Source organism: Rhinatrema bivittatum, chromosome 3 (genome assembly GCF_901001135.1).
Source record: "Rhinatrema bivittatum chromosome 3, aRhiBiv1.1, whole genome shotgun sequence".
In the NCBI taxonomy this organism is placed as follows: domain Eukaryota; kingdom Metazoa; phylum Chordata; class Amphibia; order Gymnophiona; family Rhinatrematidae; genus Rhinatrema; species Rhinatrema bivittatum.
In genome coordinates, this window is record NC_042617.1 from 474,881,750 (window position 1) to 474,904,425 (window position 22,676).

Genomic DNA, 22,676 nt, shown 5'->3' on the forward strand with positions numbered 1-22,676 from the left:
CAATATCCTGTCTCCAACAGTGGCCAATCCAAGTCACAAGTACCTAGCAAGACCCAAACACTGAATACATCTCAAGCTACCATTGCTTATTAATTAATAGCAGTTTATGGATTTTTCCTCTAGGAGCTTATCCAAACATTTTTTAAACCCAGTAACCACTAACTGCTGTAACCACATCCTCTGGCAATGAATTCCAGAGCTTAACTATGTGTTTATTTCATCTGCGGCTCTAGAACTCTTTACAAACATGCTTTCATGTTGATTTTACTAGAATTCAACTTTATAAAATAAGCTGGTGCATTATTATTTTGGAATTGCATCAGAAGTAACATTATGTTAGTCAGCAAATACACGCACATGTTACACTAATTTTCAAAGCAGACTTGCTGTATGCACATAAGTCTGCTTTGAAATTTTTAAACCAAATCTACCAGCACACAATTGCACTTGCTAAACTGTACATGTAGATTTATCAGGAAACTTTATGAGAATTCTTTTGTAAATCCAATAAAGTATGTATGTAAATGTAAACGCCTCCCTGACTCCGCCCACCCCACTCAGTACAGCTAAATAGAATATATGCATCTGAGTTGACTTGCATATCAGGTGGGCAATTAAAAAAAAAATTTCTGCGGGTCAAAACACTTTTACTTGCAGAAATACTGTATGAGCGCTGGTATCTGCCTGCATCTGTATCTGCTAGCAATTCTTTTTCTTTAGCTTGTTTTAGCTCAAGGCACATTACATTCACAAGTTGCAATGGATTTGGTTTACCAAGAGTTTTCCCAAAGGCAACATACAGAAGAAAATCATTGATAGATCAGTCCACATGCATGCAAATTAAAGGACACTGTGTTTACCCAGGAGGTGAGATAGGATATGCCGCAGAGGAGGAGAGTAGCAGTACTATGAGACTACGGAACATCTTACAGGAAAGAAAAATATAAAGAAGGAAGGATATATTAGAAGCATAAGAGATGAAAATAAAGGGATTTGAAAAGGTGAAATGGAGAGAAATAAGCCATTTACAGGCATTGGTATCTACAGTATAAGATGAAAATGGCAACTGACTACTGTAATTAAAGGTAAAAGAGAGGAGGCATGTGCGTGGAAGAAGTAGTATCTGGCAGGATAAAAACAATCTCATAGCTAGTCAGTGAGAGAGCGTATACTGCCGAGCATGCAAGCCAAACTGGTAGACTCAAAGGTGAATTTTTAAAGCCTGACACGCACCAAAACCAGGAAATAAGCAAATATGTTTTGCCGGCACACGCCGAGCGCATTTTAAAAGACGCCCGAGTCCACATTTATCTCCTGCTGCGCACACAAATGAAAAGTTCTAAAGAAAGGACAGGGGCAAGGGCGAGGCATGGGTATTCCTGGATTTCTCAATGGAATCCGTGTGTTAATGCTTTACACATCCAAGTGCGCGCTGGGGTTCCCTACCCTTTAACTTTACTTCTGCTGTGGATGCTATGAAAGCCATAGAACAAAAAAATATAGGCATGTCAGCAGGGTTTTAAGGGTCAGGGTTAACTGGGGAAAGGGGAGGCTATTAAGCTAGGGGATTTGGAAGTCCTGTCCCTTGCCTGGGTGAACTGGGAACAAACTGGTGAAAATGGCATGCGCGCACCTTTTAAATCCCCCCCCCCCCCATTATGTGGTGGAAGTGGGATTTGCGCACACATGCGTGCACCCACTTAAAATTGTGCGCTATTAGCCTATTATATAACATGCACACATATATGCGCGTAGGTTATAAGCTAGCTATGTCCACGGGCGTGAGCCGGCAAACGTGAACACATGTGCACCCGCGCGCCTGTTTAAAAGTTACCGTCCCTGGGTTAGAAAATAAATAGAATACATCCTGAAAGGAAGTTAGTAATAGGGGTCCATTTTCTGATACCATCCATTCAGCAAAGTTAGCCATATAAACTTATTTTGCTAAGTTTGGCCTGATATTTGGTGGTGCAGCCACACAGCTAAATATCCCCAACTAGGTTAAAGTTAGCCAACTAAGGGGGTCATTTATCAAAGGCTTATCGCAAGCAATATGTCCGTATCGCATGCAATAAGCCTCTATCGCATGCGAAAAGGGTCTTTTCGCATGCGATAGAATGCAAATTAGGGGGAGGGGAGGAGCGGAGTCGGCGGTGTCTTCGCTGCTGGCGCTAATGTTACTAACATTATCGTCGGCAGTAGCACACCGAATAGCACCATCTTTCACGGTGGCCTATTCGGTGCGAAAGCTGGCAGCCGGTGCACCACCATGGTACAAAGGCTGCAGGCGTTCGCAGGCCCGCCCCCCCTTGTTCTTAGGATTCATCATTCTGTGAGGAATGATGAATCCAGGCCTTAGTTTATCTGGCTAACATTAGGACTGCTCTACAAGATAACTTATCTTGCTAACTTGACTTCTCCCAGAAACACCTCTGGTATGCCTCCAAGTTATCCTTATAAGTTTTATCTGACTAACTAAACCGGATAACCTGGGGGCGGTCAGCTAGCTGGAATTTACAAATCTTGCCATTTGTTCGGTTAAATCCAAACTTAACCAGGCAAATGGCACTGTAATTCGTGCACGTAAAAAAGAAAGTGAAGAGTAAAATGGAAAGGAGATGAGATGAAAAGAAGAAAGTGCAAAAGAAATCTACAGGCAGCAATTAGAGATTGAATAAATTAGAATAACTCCAACCTTTCCTACCAGCACATTGTCTCTCTAGTTTTCTTTTTTTTTTTATCACTAACACGCTCAATAAAATAATATTGAAAAAAGTAACTTCCACAGAAGGGAGATAAGCATGTAAACATGGGGAGGGTAACTTTCAAAGGCATTTCCATGGATAAAATGGTCCTTTACCCCCAGAAGTGACCTGTTATAAAACTGCCCGCTCAATATGCATGTAAACTTACGTATCTAAGTGTTTCCAGTGTATTTCTGGGGGCAGGTTGGGGGGGGGGGGGGGAGGGATTGCAATTACATGTATACTTTTGTATTTTTAAAAGTATGTTCAAAAGATTTCAAGACACTTCAGCATGCTTAGCAGCAGGTGTAATTGTATGCAGATAAATCTGGTGGAAGCATTTTTAAAGCAAACTTATGCGCAGGTCCCACTGCGTGTATTTTCAGGCTGCTAGAAAACTTACCCCCTTAGAAATCAAAACGAGCAAGACTATTAGGATGATTATGTTTAATGGCTAAAGTTTCATCCCATAAGATATGAGTCTTATCTTCATATGTAACTCATCTTTGCTGGGTTATGCTGATTATTTTTCATACCCACGATGGATGGAGACTCCCCTTCATGAGTGAAAGATTTTGCTGCTCCTGGGAATACTGCAAATGCTTTCTCTCTCTCTTACTTTCTGAAGTGATTTTTTTTTTTTAGTTCCACACATTGCAAGAAATAAACTATATGAAGTATTCACCATAACAGTTAAGAACAACACAAAAATATAAGACTCTTTTTATTTTTACTGAAATAATATGATTCTTTCTTTGTTAGAAACAGAAATTCATATGTAGCACAACTTTCAGTATGTTGATGTTAGCTATCTTTAAATATGGTTTTGTAAAAATAAGCAATTTGGTCTTGACCGTGTCCTTTCAGTTTTGTATGCGCTTCTGGATATTTTCAATGATTTGTTGCACATTTAATTTGCCTTCTGCAAGTTGTTTATCAATATAATTCTGTATTTCACTCCATTTCTCTGAACTTTTGTCAATCCCATCCTTTATCAAAGTGTGTACTATTTGCATTTTTTTGCTAAATTCATCATCCTTTAACCTGGGCATTTCATCAAACGACTGCCAGTCAAATGGATGAGGCATATCTATTTTGAGCTCCCCTTTGCGAAATGCTATGTTTGGTTGTAGGTTGCTGGTTTGAATGTTTGGGATCAGCTGCATGATAAAGTCAAGAATTGAATTGTACTTTTCAATGAATAGATCAATTATTCTTCTTATTTCAGCAATAAATTGTTCATATGAATCATAAAGCAGAACATAAGTATCCTGTATTCTTACTTTGATAAAATCACTGTATTGTGCTGCATTCATTTTGACAGCTGTAGACCAATCTTGGATTTTTTCTTGAGCCATGGAAGATAGCTCTGTCATTCTCTGTTTTCCTTTTCCTTCAGCATCTGCCAACATACCACCAACAAGGTTATAATATTCCTGTCCGTGATTTCCTATAAGTTCCTTAGTTTTCTTTCCTAGATTTGACACAAATGTTGCACTATCCCCAATATATTTAGTATGCAAGTCCTTCACAGCCTCTATTATGTTCTTCAGCAATTCAATTATCTTGTCTTCAATTTCATAATATTTCACTGTCCATCCAACCACATTAGGATCCAAATATTCCTCGCGCAAAGCTTTTACATATATTAGTGTCTGCTGAAGTTTTTCTGAGAGATCCTGAAACCAGTTCTGGCTAAATCCTTGCAAATGTGATGCATATTCTTGCACTTCCTCCGCAAAAGATTCTAGTTGTTTGGCATAAGCTGAGTTGAAAGCATCACTGTAAATCTGATTTGTTTGGGCATAAATGTCTTCATAGCTTGTTTGCAAGGTGTTCATTATTTTTTCTGCTCTTAGAAAATAATCTTGCACCAAGCCTTGGAGCTCCTTCAGCTTTTCTTCAAAATTGACTTTCTGAATATCATTAAATATCTTCTTAATTCTCTGCTGTAATTCTTTTAGTAAATTTTTAATTTGACGAAGCACCTGCTTGCCCTTGACATTTGTGTTGGTCCCAGGAACTTTTACCTCCAAATTATTAATATACTGAATCAAACTATCATAATATTGTTGAAGTTTTTCAAGGAACAGTTCTGTAGCTGTTTCTACTTGTTTTGTGGCCATGGAATATAGCTCTTCACCAGTGTATCGCTTAGTGTCACCGGGTAACTGAAACTGCATGACCTTCAATAACTCGATGGTTGCATCAAGCAGGGCCTTCACTTTCTTTTGGTATTCTCTTATGGCATCAACAGAAGCATCAAAAAACCTTTTCCTGTACTGACTGTAGTCTGTAACTGCTTGATCTGCTGCATCTTGATACATCTCTTGTGCTTTGTTCTTCATCTCTTGATACTTCTCATTTGCATCACTGGAAGCTTTGCGAAGTTGCTTATCTATTTGATCAATCTTTTTAGTGGCCTCTTCGTATGCTTTGTCCACATTGTTTTGCATGCTGTCCTTGATTTTCAGAGAGGCAGTTTTCATATCCATTCCAAAATGTTCACGGTGATAATTGTTAATACATTTATAGAGAGCATCAGATATTGCAGGTATCCTGTCTTTCAAGCCTGTAAGAATTTCTTCAGCAGCTTCATCTTTCCAATAGGTTTTAATTTGGATTTGCTCTGGGTTCTTCAGGGATATTTCACCTTTCAGTATAATCACATCTTTTTCAGGTGAGCTCTGTAGAAACAAGCAAAATATCAGTGGAAAAATAAATTATAAACTAGATAGTAGATGATAGCAGATAAAGAACAATTCTGCCCAATAGTCCATCCAACCCAGTCTGTCCAATAGTCTTCTTTTTCCTTTGTTTAATTGTTTTAAACACTATTGCTAGATTAATCAGTTAATAGCGAGGAGAGCATAATAGCAGATTTATCAGTCATCAGAAACTATAGGATTAATGGTTTATTTTCTCTAAGGGGCCTCTGTGTAAACATTTTCCAAATATTTTTATTCCAGTTTTTAAATTGGTGATTCTAACCCGAATTACTATAAAACGGTTTGCTTTAAATCTGAAGGTGCCTGGGTTCCTGCTGACTAGAAAGTCACAGTGGGTTCTGATTGCACTTTTACAGAATAGCTATTTTTGGAATGATAATCAGAATAATAATAATTGGTTTGCCCCATCCCCCCCATCTTCGGTAGACATTGTGTGAGGGGCTATTATAGGTACTCTTCATGCAACCTCTCCTTTGTGGTCTTCTATTTTCACTTAGATTAGATTGCCAATAACTTTCCAAAGCTCAGTGTAAAAGCGCATTGCCAGCATACCTTTATCTTTGAGCATTACATACAAAAAAACATGTTCCGTGCTGACTAAGCACTGGATTTCTTCTTGTGACTGACACTTGCAGACTGCCCAGATGCAAAAGGATCAGATGACTTCCCTGGCCCCTTTCAGGGGAAGGCTGCCTGAGGGAAAGTTATAACATTCTGGTGAAGAGAGAGAGGTGGAGCAGTTAGAGCAGCCTCTCAGACAGTCACCTGCACCTCTGTGTCCATGCAGTGGCGGAGCGAGGGGGGAGGCCAGGGGGGGCCAAGGCCCCCGGGCGCTAGGCTGCAGGGGACTCCAAGGGGGCAGGGGATCCCAACCCGGCCAAAGAAGAAAAGCTCTACATCCGCTGGGAGTGCCTATCCCACCCAGCGGCAGAAAAGGAGGAGGCCTGCGGCCACCGGGGGAGCTGCTGAAGAGAGGCAGCACTGGTGGCCAGGCCGTGCGGCTAAAGAAAGGAGCAACAGCAAAAGGCCTGTGTGGTCAAGGACAAGAGCCATGTTTGCTCACAAGGAAGAGAGTAGAGGCCTCCTGCTGCATGGAAGTCCAAGAAGAAACATGCAGCTGCCTGCATCTAGAAAGAGAGAAAAAAAGAGTGTATGCGTGTGAGCATGTGTGAGTGCATGTGTGTGTGTGTGTGTGTGTGAGAGCATATGGGGAGGGAGAGCATGTATGTGTGTGAGCGTGTGTGGGAAAGAGAAAGCATGTGTTTGTCTGTGTGTGTGTGTGTGTGCGAAAGCATGCAAGGGATCGAGCATGTGAGGGAAAATGAGTCTGTCTATGACTGTGGGTGAGTTTTGAAAGAGTGTTTGGGTATGTCTGTATGAGCATGAGGATGAATGTGTGTAAGGAGGAAGGAGAATGTTTGTGCACCTCTCTTCCCTTCCCACTTCTCCATAATAATCTCAGGTAAACCGGAAGTCAAAACTTCCCAGCTATGGAGAATGGATGATTTTTTTTTTAAACCTTATTGATTTTAATTAATCTGGTGTTATTTGATGTATATGCTGTTTTGAAATTTTGTATTGGTGTTTAGGAAATAAAAAAAATATATGAGTTTTTAATTATTAGATGTTATTCCGTTCATCTTCTGTTTTGAAATATTAATTATTTTTATTAGTATGGTTTTATTATTATGATTGATGCTTTATATTTCTTGATTTTATTGTTGATGTTTTCTGAGGAATGATGATGCTTTTGTTTTTCCTTTGTGCACTACATACGGAGTCTGACCTGTTGTGGTTTCTAGTTCAGTTTATTACTGAACTTTTCCATTTATACTTTTTGACAATTTATTCTATTTTTGGCGAGGGTTTGTCTGTGTTCTGCATGGGTGATTGAGGTTAATTATTCTGCTAATGTGTCGTTTCAATATATGGATCTGTAGAAGTTTGGTTTGTTCTGTTTTCCTTATAGGAGGTATATTGGTTTTTAGGGCCTGGTGTAATGTTTGCAGGGTCACCTTTTCATAGGGTTGTAACAGTTTGAGTGCTGGCAGCTAGTGCTCTTTTGGAATGCAAGGTTTATTATATTGTAATTGTAATTCAGTTCGCTCATTTATGGCTTTCTGAAGAACAAGCCCATACCCAACATGCGTTACAATAGTCCACTATCATATGTGTTCCAAGGGTCTTTAGCTTTTATGCAGGGTTTTCTGCTTGACACCACAGAAGCGCATGTAAATATAGGGGCAGATTTTATAAAACTACGCGCGCACGTACTTTTGTTCACGCACCAGGCGTAAACAAAAGTATGCTGGATTTCAATAGATACGCATGTAGCCGCGCGTATCTGTTAAAATCTGGGGTCAGTGTGCAAAAGGCTGCCCAAAATCGGCAGCCTGCACGCGCCGAGCTGCGCAGCCTGCCTCCGTTCCCTCCACCCCCCCCCTCACCTTCCCCTCCCTTCCCCTACCTAACCCACCCCCCCTACCTTTGTTGCACAATTTACGCCTGCCCAAGGCAGGCGTAACTTGCGCACGCCGGGCCGGCCGCCAGCACACCATGGTCCGGTCCAGGGGCTGGTCCGGAGGCCGTGGCCATGCCCCTGGAACGACCCAGGTGACACGCCGGCCGCGACATGCCCCCGACATGCCCCCCAATACGCCCCCGATGACGCGCCGACCGCAACGTGCCCCCCCCGGCACGCCCCTGGCACGCCCCCCCAGGAAAGCCCCGGGACTTACGTGCGTCCCGGGGCTTTGCAAGTGATAGGCTGGGCGCGCACAGTGGGGTTTGGGGTAGGTTTTCGGGGGTTACGCGTGTAACCCTTTGAAAATCTACCCCATAATATACATGTTGCTGTGATATTTTTCTTTCAAAAGATTGTACTTTGAGTGTCCTTTTTCACGTAATACCTTTTATTATAAATGCATAATTTGAAATTGTGTGGAGAGGGCCGTGATGGGGGGAAGGTGAGGCATAAAGCTTTAAGATTCACTTAGGATGCCTAATACCCTTGCACTGACCTTGATTAGAAAAAGAATACAAATAAAATGTAAAATATAAAAAAAAAACTGAATGTGGAAGGGCCAGCACTTTAATTGTTCACACAGGGCTGCAAAAAAGTTAGCACTGGCCCTGCCCAGCGGCACACTGTGGTAATGTGCTGGTTGGATTCCCACCCTTCTCCAGTGAAGAGAGACCCCACAGAGTGGTGCCATGTGGTGATATGCTGACAGGTGATGGTGGGGGACAAAGGGGGGAATAGGGGAGACAACACAAATGCATTGGCCCCCAGGCACTGGAGACCCTCTGTCCATGCAGCTCAGAAACCCAAAGTATTGGAATTAAAAACAAACACTGATTGAAGTTTTACTGAATGCATACTGGATGACTTTTTATCTGGAATGCTCAAAGGTATAGAAATTGCTGTGAATGTACTTTTCTATCATTGTGAACTTTAGAAAGAAAATTTGAATGATAATAAAAAAAAAAAAAGAGTTTGTCCCCCACCACCCAGAGAGTGTGTCCCGAAAGGTTTATTAGAACTGTCCTGACCCCCTCATAACATTGTTCATAATATTTTGAAGGGCACCGTACATTACTTACTGGGTATTGCATGTACAATTTTCCTTGGATAATACTAGCATCCTTTTCAATAAGCAGACCTAGCAGACCAGTAGATGGGGAAGATACATAAGACGAGATCTTCTTTTTATCATGTTGACTATGTATTTGAGCATTTACAAAAGTTGGGCTGGTGATAGCTACCATTATATTGTAGCTTGGCAACCTAAAATAGATAAAATGCATGGTGATATAGTACAATATACAGAAACAAATTTATTATTAATAAACAGTTCTTACAGAATTAGAAATAACTTTTTGTCTAAGTAATTTGCATGAGTGCCTAATCACCAGTATTCCAGTTTTATGGTATTTTTTTATTTATTATTTTTAAACATCATAATTTTATAGAATTCATTGGAATGTAGTTTTAAGATTAACTATTGTATGTGATTCATTAATTTAGCCAGATCCATCCTTCTCTGCTGCTTATAGTCCCAATAAGGACATCCCTCAGTTTCACATAACTACCTTAAAATTCAGGTAGGCAGGCAGGGGAGAAGAAGGAAAGTATTTGGGACAGAAGCATCATGGGACCCTCATTTAAAGTGCCAAATAGTCAATTCCATTTTGGTTCCCAATGTATACGCTCTTATTTTGACCATGAGCTATGAACTGGCCCATATTGAATTGTGAAGTACGGTATATTGTAACATTGTTATAGTAATTTTGTAAAGATTGATTTTGATATATTGGTTTTTTTTATTGCATGTGTGAATGAGTGAATGTGGCATAGTGATTGTAATGAGTGTTGGTAATGTATGACAGGACGTTTTTTAATGTATATAGGTATGATGACACTTAAATTGGTTTTGTATGACTCATATATATATGTACAATTTAATAAAAAAAAAAGAGGTTTCATTATTTAAATGATTAATTTCTCTTTTGGTATATTTACTATATTTGTATGTGAGAAAATACAATTTGTGCCTTCACTGTATTTGTGTCAATTTTAGAACTGCCATTTACATGCATAAAATGTAGTTTTATGTGTGAAAATGGCTTTGAATTTTCCCTTCTTAAGGCATCCAGGGACTCTGTCTAGATTAAGATCTTTAGCAGTTTCAGATCTGGAATCAGTATAAAACTTTACCTAGGTCCACTGAAACTGAAATCATCTTGCCATTCCATACTCAGATCAGGATGTGAAAAGCTGCCCTTTCCATTCAGTTTAAATGTGCTGTCTTGGAATGCACCGGTGGATAACGCTGAAAAAGAAATATTTCAGTTTTTATTAATTTGACAACGTTATCTAACAGAATAGAAAGAACAATTCTACTTAAGTCATTTACTAGATAAAATATCAAACTACTGAGTAAAGGGGCCAATTTTCAGTCCCCTGCTGGTGGTTGCAAAGTCCATGGGCACCAGCACCAATTCTCACAAGGAAAGTACGTGCTGCACACTTCCCCTTTGATAACTGCTGAGGGTGTAAAACTCTACTTTGTCTGTGGATGCTTTTACTCTGAAAAACTACCTGTATAGTTTTGAAAATGCAAAACAACAGATGTCATCTCCCCCATCCTAATCGCCATCCCACCTACCTTTCCCACTGGTAAAAGCATATTCTGCACTTCATTTTATTTGCATAATGGGTGGGCAATTTTCAAAATTTCAATTTTCATGCAACCATGTCTGAAAATGTCCCCCATATTCACCTATAAGACCACACTTTTCAAAATTTCATGGTATTTGTAAATTGGAAAGCTAATGTCTAATAAAATAAGCTATTGATGACCCTCATACTGTAAATTAACATTTGTGGTTACTTGTACTTTATAAACATCTATTTTTTAATTATTAGATAGCTATTGAAACAAAATGCCCTCAGTATCAGCCCCTTATTTTAGGTCTCTTTGTACAGTAAAATAAGGAAGTTGACATAACAGACAGGGTTAGGAACTTGGAGCCTATTGTTCAAATCCTGCTTCCCCCCTACTAACACTATGTGCGACCTTTCAGCAAGACACTTTAAGGAGTCATTTTACCCATATTGATCAGTTAATTGATAATTGTCCTATCATACGGGCTGATACAGTACAGTGCTCTCCGACGGAGAGCACTGTTAACCCACCATTGGACGTGCGTTTTCCCTTACCCCTTATTTAATAAGGGGCCGAAAATGCGCGTCCAACCCGCCAAACCTAATAGCGCCCTCAACATGCAAATGCATGTTGAAGGCCCTATTAGGTATTCCCACGCGATTCAGAAAACAAAATGTACAGCCAAGCCGCACATTTTGCATTCAGAAATTAGCGCCTACCCAAAGGTAGGCGCTAATTTCTTTGGGTACCGGGAAAGTGCACAGAAAAGCAGTAAAAACTGCTTTTCTGTGCACCCTCTGATTTAATATCATGGCGATATTAAGTCGGAGGTCCCGAAGGGTAAAAAATGTAAAAAAGAAAATTTGAAGTCGGCCCGCGGCTGTCGGGTCGAAAACCGGATGCTCAATTTTGCCGGCGTCTGGTTTCCGAGCCCGTGGCTGTCAGTGGGCTCGAGAACCGATGCCAGCAAAATTGAGCGTCGGCTGTCAAACCCGCTGACAGCCGCCGCTCTGGGCCAAAAGGAGGCGCTAGAGATGCGCTAGTGTCCCTAGCGCCTCCTTTTGCCTGTTTCTACTGCCGGGTCTCATTTAAATACAGAATTGCGCGCATAGGCGAATGGCCTTTGCGCGCGCCGGGAGAGTGGGCGTTCGCCCGCTCTCCCGCGGACTTTACTGAATCGGCCCGATGATTTGGCTACAGGTCTATGCATTATAGGACAACATGCAGACTTTTAGATAGATTGAGATGAGACATTCTCCGAAATATGTTTAGAATGGGGGAAGAAAAGTGCAAGCATAGCTTGCATGTTCAAATCTTTGCCCATATCTTTCCAATAAAATTCTAATCACAGAATAAACAGGTACAAGTAACAAGTGTGTACTTCTTCCCGTGTTGAGTTTCAAAGTGAAAGCACGTATGTACTTTTGCTTTGAGAATTGGTGCAAAGCCTGTAGTTAAAATGTACTCTCAGGAGGGAATTGTCAAAGGAGTTGCGTACATAAAAGTAGCATATATCATAGCAATCTTCATAGGCCCATTTACGCACATAAAACCTTTTGAAAATTTTCTATGGAGCGAATTTTCAAAGGAGTTATGTGTGTAATTTTCAAATTCACATTTATGTATGTAAATGGAATTTATGTGCATAAAAAAGCACAGTTTTATAAGTGAAAATTCTTTTGAATATTACCTCCAGAGTCTTTGTCAATGTGGATAGTTTAAAAATTAGCTTCTGTACCTTCTGTTGCCTCAAGGTCTTGCAATAGCTGTGTAGAATACGTTTTAAAGCAATGTAGGTTAGAGTTCTATATAATTAGCAAAAAAGATAAATTGAGTGATCTGATTGGTTTGCTGTCCCTGATACATGATAATATGCTGTAAGTAATGTGTTGGGATTTTTTGTGGCTAAGCTTGTGAAACATTTTGTTTACCTGTTAATGATTTTGGTTCAAAATTTCAATGGAACACAGAATGAATACAATCAGCATAGAACTAGGAGCTAAGGAGATCTCTGCGTCAACTCCCTCATTCATATCTTCTAAAGTAACATTATAAAAGCCACTTTCCTATGCACTGTTTTAAAACAATAATCCCTTTGAAGCAGGGATGTTACAACTACATGGATCGCCATATACATATATAAATATTACTATAGGGACCAATATTAAAATGAAACCAGCCAGATAAGGAGTTAGCCAACTAGATCCATCAAAGTGAAAATTCCACCCCCTCCCACAAAGCAGCCATATATTGCTCCTTAGTTTTACTATGTAGGCCCAGGGATGTCATTAAGTCAGAGGTACCTAGTTAGTTAAGTAGCACTAATTTTCAGCACTAACCAGGTAACTTTGCTTGCTATCTCTGTGCACAGACACAGCTAAGTTAGATCTAGCTGGCTAAATTTTAGCCAGTTAGATTTAAGCATTTTTATTCACAGACTAGCTGGCTAGGTTGCAATTGAAAATTTGTCTAAAGATACCTGGCTAAACATTATCAGTTATCTTGGTATTTCAGCTCTGCTTTGAATATATACTTTGCAGTAATGCTTTGGTACTGATGTTTTAACTCAAATTTATGGCAGTGGAACCTCATATATATAGTATCATTTTTATACTGCATTACAAATTATAAGCATTAGTAGTCAAAATGTATAATACATTAGACAACTATATTTAATGTTAGCCTATATACATGGAAGTAAAGATCATAAATTATCTCTTACCATCAAGATCGTATTCCAGAAACCGCAAGGTAGAACTGCAGCTGGCATCAATGGATGATTCAAAAGCATTTGTTATATTTTTAAGGGTTGTAGACCAGGTGATATTATATATTGGTGAGGCAATTTTGACAGATCCAGAAAAAGCACCAAATGCTGGGATGAAAAGTCCTCCTGGCAAGCTAATTTTTAGGGGTGGAATCTTGATTTTCTGTTCAGGTATTGTAATAGTTGGTAAATCAAAATCCGCAATCTTATTAGCTATGGCATTGAAATTCAAATTAGAAATACTTTTTGGAAGGGTGAACTGAGAAAGCATTATTTCAAATTTATGCATTGTAACTTCAAAGAATGGGATATTGTCTTCCTCTAGGATAGTATATTTGGTGCCAATGTCAACTTTCGGAAATGTCACTTTTGGCAGTAATGGCACAGTGAAATCGAATGGCAAACTACTTATCTTTTTTGGAATTTTTATCAGATTTAGTTCCGGAATGACCATAAATCCATCTGCAAGCTCATTCACTGGAATAGGGAACAAGAAACCATCTTTGTTTTTTGTGTAGACAATAGTTGTGGAAACAGTTAAGTAGTGCTTCTCTTTATAACTAGTGGTACTGTCAAATTTCAAGATGTCCCATACACTCTTGTCATAAATAGGTAGTACAATTAATGTGAGGAAATCCGCATGTCCTTGTAAAGATCCAGTAATGCTAAATTGTACATCTTTCTTGCCATTTTCAAACTGCATGTCATGACTGATGGCCAGTGAGTGAATATGTCCTTCACCCTTCCATCCAAGTTCCTGTTTTTCCATGTTCAGTTTAAGTGAAACAGCTTGACTTATGGAGACCTCATCTTGGAAGCGGTTTGATTGGTTAACTTGTAGCTCGAGTTGTGTCCACAGATTCCATGGAGTTACTTCTAATTTCAGTTTGCAGTTCTGATTTCCCTTGGTTCTTAAATTTGGAGGATACCATATGGAGTAGAAAACACTGTTTCCCCCATTGTGTTCCCATATAGCATAAAGGCGTTGAGTAGATACCTGAAGGGCAAGATTTTCTTTTATGTCCACGTTTAAAAATTCACCAACTTTAGAATTACCCTCAAATTTTACAGAGGAACGAACACCATCGGCATTAAGATAAGTATTTGCTTCATTAGTTAGTTTTCCAGAAAATTCATTATCGGATAAAAAGACTCCACTGATGTCTCCTTTGGTGGTTGTTTCCAAGGAAAAATATGATGTTAGACCTTCCAATTTCATTTTGTGATCAACTAATCCTTTGGCTTTGTTGTTATATATGGAATCAGTAAACTCATAATTTAGTGAAAATTCTGAAGACACAATAGGCTTGGATTTAGTATTTCCAGAAATTTTCTGCACAATGTTCATTTTCAAAATTGGCATATTAATTCTGGCATTTGTTGTTGCTGAAGCTTCCATGTTTTTCTTTGTGAGGGTCAGAGAGCTATCATGATTTCCTTCTGCATATACATTCTTCAGTGATAAACCTGTAGCTAGCTTCAATCCTCTTTTCCTTGTTAAGCTTGTTGTGCCATCCAAAGTAAACTGTAGAGCCTCAAAAATAGAAGTAGAAGAGGCACTAAAGCGTGCAGAAATATCTGACTGATTATATAGCCCAGCATTTATATTCAAATAAATCACATTTGATTTAAATGAAAAATCACATGTAAAGTTTCCCATTGCTGGAATCAAAATACTGTTTTGCATGTTAGGCATCTTAAATTTAGGTAGAGAAAGCCTACGAAGATTGTTGGGGACATGAAGTACTGGTAGCTCCATTGAAGGTAGAACTAAAGTATAAGATGGCACGGAAAAGCCTACACCTGGAACCATGAAGCTTGGAGTACTTATTTCCTTAGGGATAACATAGCCAAATTCTGGAAGCTCAGCTGTTAATGGAGAAACCTCAATATTAGCAACTGGTATGGTGTATCCAGGAATTCTGAAATGCCGTGGAAGTTTGCCAGCTGAAGCTTCTACTTTGTAATTGTCGAACTTTGCTTTGGCTTTGTTGTATGAATCCATAAGAAAATCCAATGTATAATCTCTTCCTCTCTCAAAATGATTATTAAATGATTTTATGTTCTGGTTAAGTGATTCATAAACTGTGGCTAATGGAAGAACCAAAGCATGACTGTCTTTATTTTTCTGGTATTGGAGTTTTACATTCAGATCATAAGATTGCTTAGTAGTTCTCAAAAAATTCTTCAAACCTGTCTCTTCCCACAAAGAAATATCTTTTATTTCTACAGTTTCAACTGTAATAAAAGGAATTTGAAAAGCAGGAATAGTTACAGGATGTGTTAGAAAATCAAGATTTGCTTCACCATTCATTTCAACCTGTGCTTCAATTTTTTCTTCATTGTTACCTGCAGAAATTATATGGGAGTATTTGTACTGGTTAAATCTGCCAGTAGCTTGCCATTTGACTTGCTGAACAGCTGAGTTGAGTGTGCAATCATAATTGTTTGCAAATTCAATTTTTCCTATCAGTTTCATTGGGAAACTAACTTTCAAGTTTCCATTATTATTAGTTGATAAATTGATCCCAGATAGCTGCATGAGGAATGAAACTGTATTATCAATTGTTCCAATAGCTCGTCCTACAAGTTCTGCCTTATGAGTTCCTTCTAATCCAACAGTCAATTCAATAAAATCTCCTTTTGCCTTTACATTTAAAACACTAAGGCCTACATACTGAGATTCTGCTTTAGAATTTATTTCAAGGGTACCATAAGTTGTGGAAGACTCATAATTCAAACTCTGCTCAAGTTTCAAGTATTTGTCAAGGATCTTATTTGAACCAGAAAATTCAATCACAGGTCCTTTGATAGTGAATTTGATGTTTGATTCATGGGTTCCTTCATCAGAAAAGGAAGGGTAAGTCCATTTCCAGTTTCCTTTACCAGATGAAGTATATGCTATCTTCCCTCCTTCTATTAAAACATTTGCTTCATTCTGAAATTCAAGCTGGCTTGAGAGTTCAGCCTGTGGAATATTCAATTTATGAATATATTTTGTATTCATGTCTACAGTGATTTTCTTTTCCAGTTTCACAGTCATATCATTTTGCAATTCAACCAAATTTTTTTCAGTATTCAAACTTGCCAGTGTTTTTGCTTTCCCAATGACATCTGTATCTGAAAAGGTTGTTTCACTATTATGTTCTATTCTAACAAATCTATGTGAGACCTTAAGAGATTCTTTAAGAAGCAACTGAGCCATATTTGGTGCTGAAATGCGAGCATCTGCATCAATAGTGAAGGCTAGCAGTTCTACTTTAGATATTGTTTGAGCTGACAGCGATGCCACAAATTCGGGACTCCTTTCAGAAATTGTAGCATTTTGAACAATTGAAGTGGACATCAATGTAAAAAAGGGGGATGCTACTTTAAGAGTTCCAGTAAATTTACCAAATGTAGGGAGAGACACTGTGTGTGCTATACGTGGAAGCTGGAATTCTGGTATCTGAATGTTAGGTATTTGGAAGTCATCTAAATTTAGCTTGGGAATAATTACAGAAGGCACTTGTAAGTCTGGAATGTATATCTCTGGAAATGAAATGTCAGCAAAAGGCATATCATTTATCTTCAAATCTCTGAAATATACTTCTGATGAAGGCCACTGGAATTCACTAGAGATCATTTGATCCATTATATTCACAATCTTCTGTTTGATCTCATTCAAGTCAATTGTATATGCACGAATTTTAAATGTATTTAGTACAGTAAATTCTGGAGTAGTAAACCTGGTTGGGATTTTCATGTCTTTTAGCTTCTTCATATTTATTGTCACTGATTTAATATGCAAGTCAGTTAGTGGAACTATAAAATCTGGTGTCTGAAATGTTGCTTCTCTGAGAGCTCGAAGACTTACTTCAAAGGAAGGAATATTAATAATACCAGTCTTTATTTCTGGAATAATCAATCCATTTTCAACAAATGTTTTCACATTTTCAGCCCAGTCATTTATATCAAATTTTTCAGCAAAAATAGTAATTTCCTCTGCAGCAGTGTTCCATAAGTCAGAAATGTATGAAACAAGCTGAATGTAGACACGACTCACTTGCTGTAAATACCTTTGAAATTCCTTTTGAATATCCATTGTATAAATTGTGTCTCGCGTGTGTTCAAGGTTTTCCAATATCCTTTTCTTTAATTCATTTAATGCTGTTGAATTTAAAAGATCCTTAAACCATTCTATAATTGTTGCAAGCTTGGTAGTTTTTATTTGGTCAATGTAATTTAAAGTTGCTAGCCAAACTTCCTTTATATACTGCTTTAAGGCTTCTGCTTTTTGTGGTATTTCAAATGTCTTGATTTCATCATTGATTTTCTGAGTTAGTTCTCTCATGTTTTGATTAATGTAATCTACAGATTCATTATAATCAAATGATTTCAGTTTCTTTATTACCATATTGAGGAATCTGTTCACTTCATCCAGCAACTTCTTGAAGTCATATGACTTTACTTGTTTAATGGCATCATCAACAAAGTTCACAATTTTGCCAAAATATGATTTGACATTTACGTTTTTTAGCCAATTTGTTAGGTTTTTGATTGTTTCCTTTACTCTGTATTGGTTAACCAGTTCTACAAACTTATCCATGAAAACTTGAACCTGCTTATCAATTTCAAACTTCACAATCAGATCCTGAATTCTGTCTCCAACAGCATTGATCTTCTCAATCACTTCATAATCTTCAAGCAGTGCTATAACAAAATCCTTAACTTGGTCAATAATATTACTTAATTTTTTAGTTGGAAATGTAGCAATTATAGTTTTTATATGATCTTGTATTTTGATGGCCTGGATCTGATTTTTCAAATTTTCAGCAAAACTCTGGATATCAATGTCCTGAAGCTGATTCTTTAGTTGTTGTAACTTTTCTTTTACCTTAGCTTTTATTTCATACTGGTTGTCCATATTTTGCACCCAAACTGCAGCACTGCTTCCTATCTCATTAACATCAAACTGATCCACAAATTGCTGAAGGTCTTGAATAGTATTAATTGTATTTTTGCTGATATTATACTTTTCATCTAAAGTCTTTAAACCTTCTACAATTTGGTTAATAATATTTTGAATGGCGGTCTGTAGGTCATTCAGATCATAATTATCTTTGATGTATTTTTCCAGTTCTGTCAGAAACTCTTGCAGTTTAGAAAGAATAGTTGTAAAATGGACTTTGGCATTATTCAGTACATTCTGGAGATCTTCTGCTGTTATTCTATATTCCTTTATTAAGGCTATAAATTTTTCTTTTGCACTGTGAACCTTGCCTTCTAAATCAAATTTATGTATATAGTCATTCATTTGATGAGGAATTTTATCCAGGGTAGATTTGTACTTCTTTATATACTGATCAATATTGATGCTTTTTAAGTACTTTTGAATAGCCTGCAATGATGATAAAACAAATCTTCTGATCTGTTCAAAATACACTGGTAGGTTTTCCAAAAATGGTAGGTTGATGACATGTACATCTTGGTTCTTATCATATGTCACTGAGCCAGAAATACTGAATTCTTGAAGTTGGCCTATACTGTCCCTTAGATCTAAAGCATCAATTATATTAAGGTGTGCAAACAGCAGATCAATTGGTGAATCCAGCATAGAGAGATCTACTTGTGCTACGCCATTCAGTTCCATACCAATTTTTTCTGCATTGTTGTAAGCACTAGCATCTTGATTGTATGCAGTTTTGTCTAATTGGCTCTTTAATTTCCAAGATCCAGATTGCTCAGCTGGACTAAACAATGCATTAACTTTGTTATCAATTAATGTATTGTGTATATTTCCATTGTCAAAGGTATGCTCAGTAGATCCTCGGTAATCATGGGAGAAAGTAAAAGCAAGTGGTTCTGCCTTCAAAAGAAATTTGCTATAAAGCTGACCTGCATGATCACCCTGGGTCCTAAATCTTCCATCCCCAGTGGTATGAGCATCAAAAGTGACAGAAAATGGGATAATAACTGAGGTTACTATATGACTGAAACGCAGAGATTTGGCTTCACAATTTGTACTGCTGCTAAATGCGGCAGAAAGCCCAGCAATCTCTGCATTAACTCTGTGATTGAGTGCTATGTCTTTAATATTTGCAACTGTATTGGTTTTAAAATTTGTAGTCAGGTCAGCATAGGTGATAGTGTAAGTATGCTTTATTTCATCTGCTCTATAGGCTCCTCTCATATTACCATTAAGGTTCATCTTAAATAGCTCAAGTTGCAACTGTCCTTTATTGGCAAAATGAATATCACCATATACTAAGTCATTGTTTAAGTTTGATGATAGCATGTAAGGCTGTATTTGAAAATCAAAATTGTATTTGTTAAAATGGGAATTACTAATTCTGTTTTCGAACTTTGAGGAGAAAACCATTGTGGAACCAACAATACTCAGATCATTGTTGTGCTCGAGTTTCATGTCATCATATGATCCCACCAAGTTGTTTGAAAACTTCAGTCCATCTTTATTCATTTTAAAATTTAATATATTTTTGCTATCCAGATGTAAAATTGTACTCTGATATACGCTACCCAAGGATATTTCCATAAGAGCCACTTTTCCATCCATGTTGAATTTTGCATTGTGTTCTTGATAATGTCCATTAGCAGAAATTTTCATAATGGCTCCAGACATATCAATTCCAGCATTAAATTCATTTCCAAAGATTAGTGGACTATAATTTATATTTGTAGTTGCACTGGTCGATAAACCATTTAGATTCACTCTTAATGTAGCTTTGTGAGCAGCCCGATTTGCTTGATTGTTAAAATTGATGTCAGTATTTAATTCCAGACCTTTGGAATTAAGTGAACCAGAAAGCAAGGTATAATATCGGATATGCTTATAGTCAGCCTGGTATTCAGAGCGTAATGAAGCCCTCTGTTTTGATATAGATAGATCAATTTTGTTAAGAGCCACCACATTCTGATATTTTCCCTTGGTGTTGGATTTAAAAGTCAACTGGTTACCTCTGTAATTTAATATAATTTCATTTAATAAAGTATCACTCTGTACATCAGTATTTGAAATAATTTCCAGTGCCTCATTAGCATATCTGCCTGTTATTTTGTTGGTGGCTTGAAGGTAAGATGATTCAAACTTTAGATTGGATTCAATTGTTCTATCCAAGCTGTTGATATCAAGCTCCTGTTTCATGTCGAATACACTTCTGGCAAATAAAGATGCGAATTTCAATTGTCCATCCATATTAGTTTCCGTAATGAATAAATTACTTCTTGTTGTTCCTTGTACAGAAGAGGAAAATGAGACCTGTGCTCCCAAAATGCTTGATGCATCAAATGCATAGGATCCTCTTACAATAGGATTATTTATAAAGTTGTATAATTCACTGAGCTTTATACTTGAGTCAAGGAGACTGTGATGTAGAGAGCCTTCAAATGACCAAGAGAATGCATTCTTTGGATCATAGGATGCTGCTGAATTACCTAAAACAAAAAGACAGAAAACATATTCAGTAGAATGTAAATATAAATATAAAATAGAAAAGGATTTTATCCATTATGGAACTCACTACCTTAGTACCTTGCTGGTCAAGAAAACTCTAAATCTTTTAAAAAAGACCTAAAATCCTGGCGTCTAAGCCAATCTCTTACTGACAGCTCAAACTCTTGATCTCATAACTATCAGTCTGCTGATTGGACAATTTGTCATACTTCCTAACTATAGATATCTCTTATTATCTATGAACCCTGTTTTTCAGTATACCTAAATTTTGGTATATCCTGTTTTTGTTTAGACTAATTTTATATGTCAGTTCTCAGTCTGTTTATTGTAATCTCAAAATTTCAATGTAACAGTTTGTTATAATGTAAACCGGAGTGAAGGCAACTCTGCTAAACCTCGGTATATAAAAAACGCTAAATAAATAAATAAATAAACCTGGGTCTGCTATGAATGATGGGGAACAATTAAAATAATTGTTGCACACTGATACTTTAAACCTTACATATTTTTTTGCAAAATTCACAGATAGAAATTGCTGCCAGGGCTACCCTGCTTGATAAATATGCATTAGAGCCTGACATGATTTGGACTTCTAAATTGTTTTTTCATATTAGAAAGTCCTTTTTTTAGGCCTGAAAATATCTTTGTTCCCTGGTGTTTCTAGGCTTACCCAGCAAAGATGTAAGTTATTTTTGGCAAAGAAACAGAAAGTATTGGATTGTGGTGCTATTTTTGTATTTAAATTACTGTATAGATGTTTGATTACATTTGCTGGTTCTAAATTTCTTTTTTTTTTTTTAACCTGAGCAGTAAGAGGGTTCTCTGCAAAATAGAATTCAACCAAATACCATCTTAGCTTGCAGTTTAAGGTATAGTTTATTGTTTTTGGTAGAACTTTTCTTAGAAATTTCATTCCTCTTTAATCTCCCCCAAATTTGAGGTCTAAATATGGGGATTGCACTGGTAATGTTTTTCTTTTTAAATTTTTCTTGTTTTTTAATGTTTATGCATATATAGTCATCTATGTTGCTTCTAATATCAAGAGCACTTGAATTTTATATTTGAAAATTAATAAAGAGAAAATGTTAATAAAATAGAGAAGAACATGTTAATTAATGTGCAACAAAAAAATCACTGTACTTCACTCACTCATCAGCAACTGAACTACTATTTTTACTTTATGAAATTGAATGATTTCAAGTTGATTACAATCCTTGTGACTTTGCATTATTTTCTGCAAAGAAGTGCCTTTTAGAAAATTGCCTGCCCGATAAGCAGCTAAATGCATGCACAAAATTACATGTTGTGTTCACTTGTAATTTTACCTGGCCTAAACAGAGATGTTTCTGGGGCAGAGTTGGAGTGGGGTTTGGATTATGTACATAACAGTGGCACGCCATAGCCTTCCACTTGCTGATAGCCCACACTGGCAACCCCCCTCCCAATCTAATCCCTACATGTCACCTAAAAGCTACATTGCAAGGATAATCATTCAAAGCTGTTTTAGTAGAACAAATATTTGAACACAGCTTTATTAAACAGTTACAATAAAAAAAGTACAAGATCATAGTGGCAAATACCCTTATCTAACATTCCTTCTATATATCCCAGACTCGGCTAAATCAGTATTAGTTATTAAAGTCCATTTGTCCAATCACCAAGACCAGTTTGCCAGACAGACCCAGATAGCATGACAAATCTGTGGCCTGCCAGACAGATCCCGTTACTTAATTCTACAACAGCACGCCACCTGCCAGACAGACCTGATGGGTATGCCACAGAGTTAGTATTCACCCCTAGCTCTTATCATCTGCT

General features: G+C 37.6%; 1 protein-coding gene across 1 annotated transcript in view; it reads right to left on the reverse strand.

Annotated features, from left to right (window-relative positions):
* Nucleotides 1-3,450: 3,450 nt before the first annotated feature.
* Nucleotides 3,451-22,676, reverse strand: part of APOB (apolipoprotein B) — an 88,152-nt gene continuing 68,926 nt past the window's right edge. Inside the window, exons 26-29 of the mRNA XM_029595996.1 lie at nt 13,364-20,842; nt 10,191-10,305; nt 9,077-9,260; nt 3,451-5,431 (exon numbers count right to left, since the gene is read on the reverse strand). Coding sequence (XP_029451856.1) covers nt 3,608-5,431; nt 9,077-9,260; nt 10,191-10,305; nt 13,364-20,842 — 9,602 coding nt within the window. The 3' untranslated portion in view covers nt 3,451-3,607. The remainder of the gene's footprint in view (nt 5,432-9,076; nt 9,261-10,190; nt 10,306-13,363; nt 20,843-22,676) is intronic.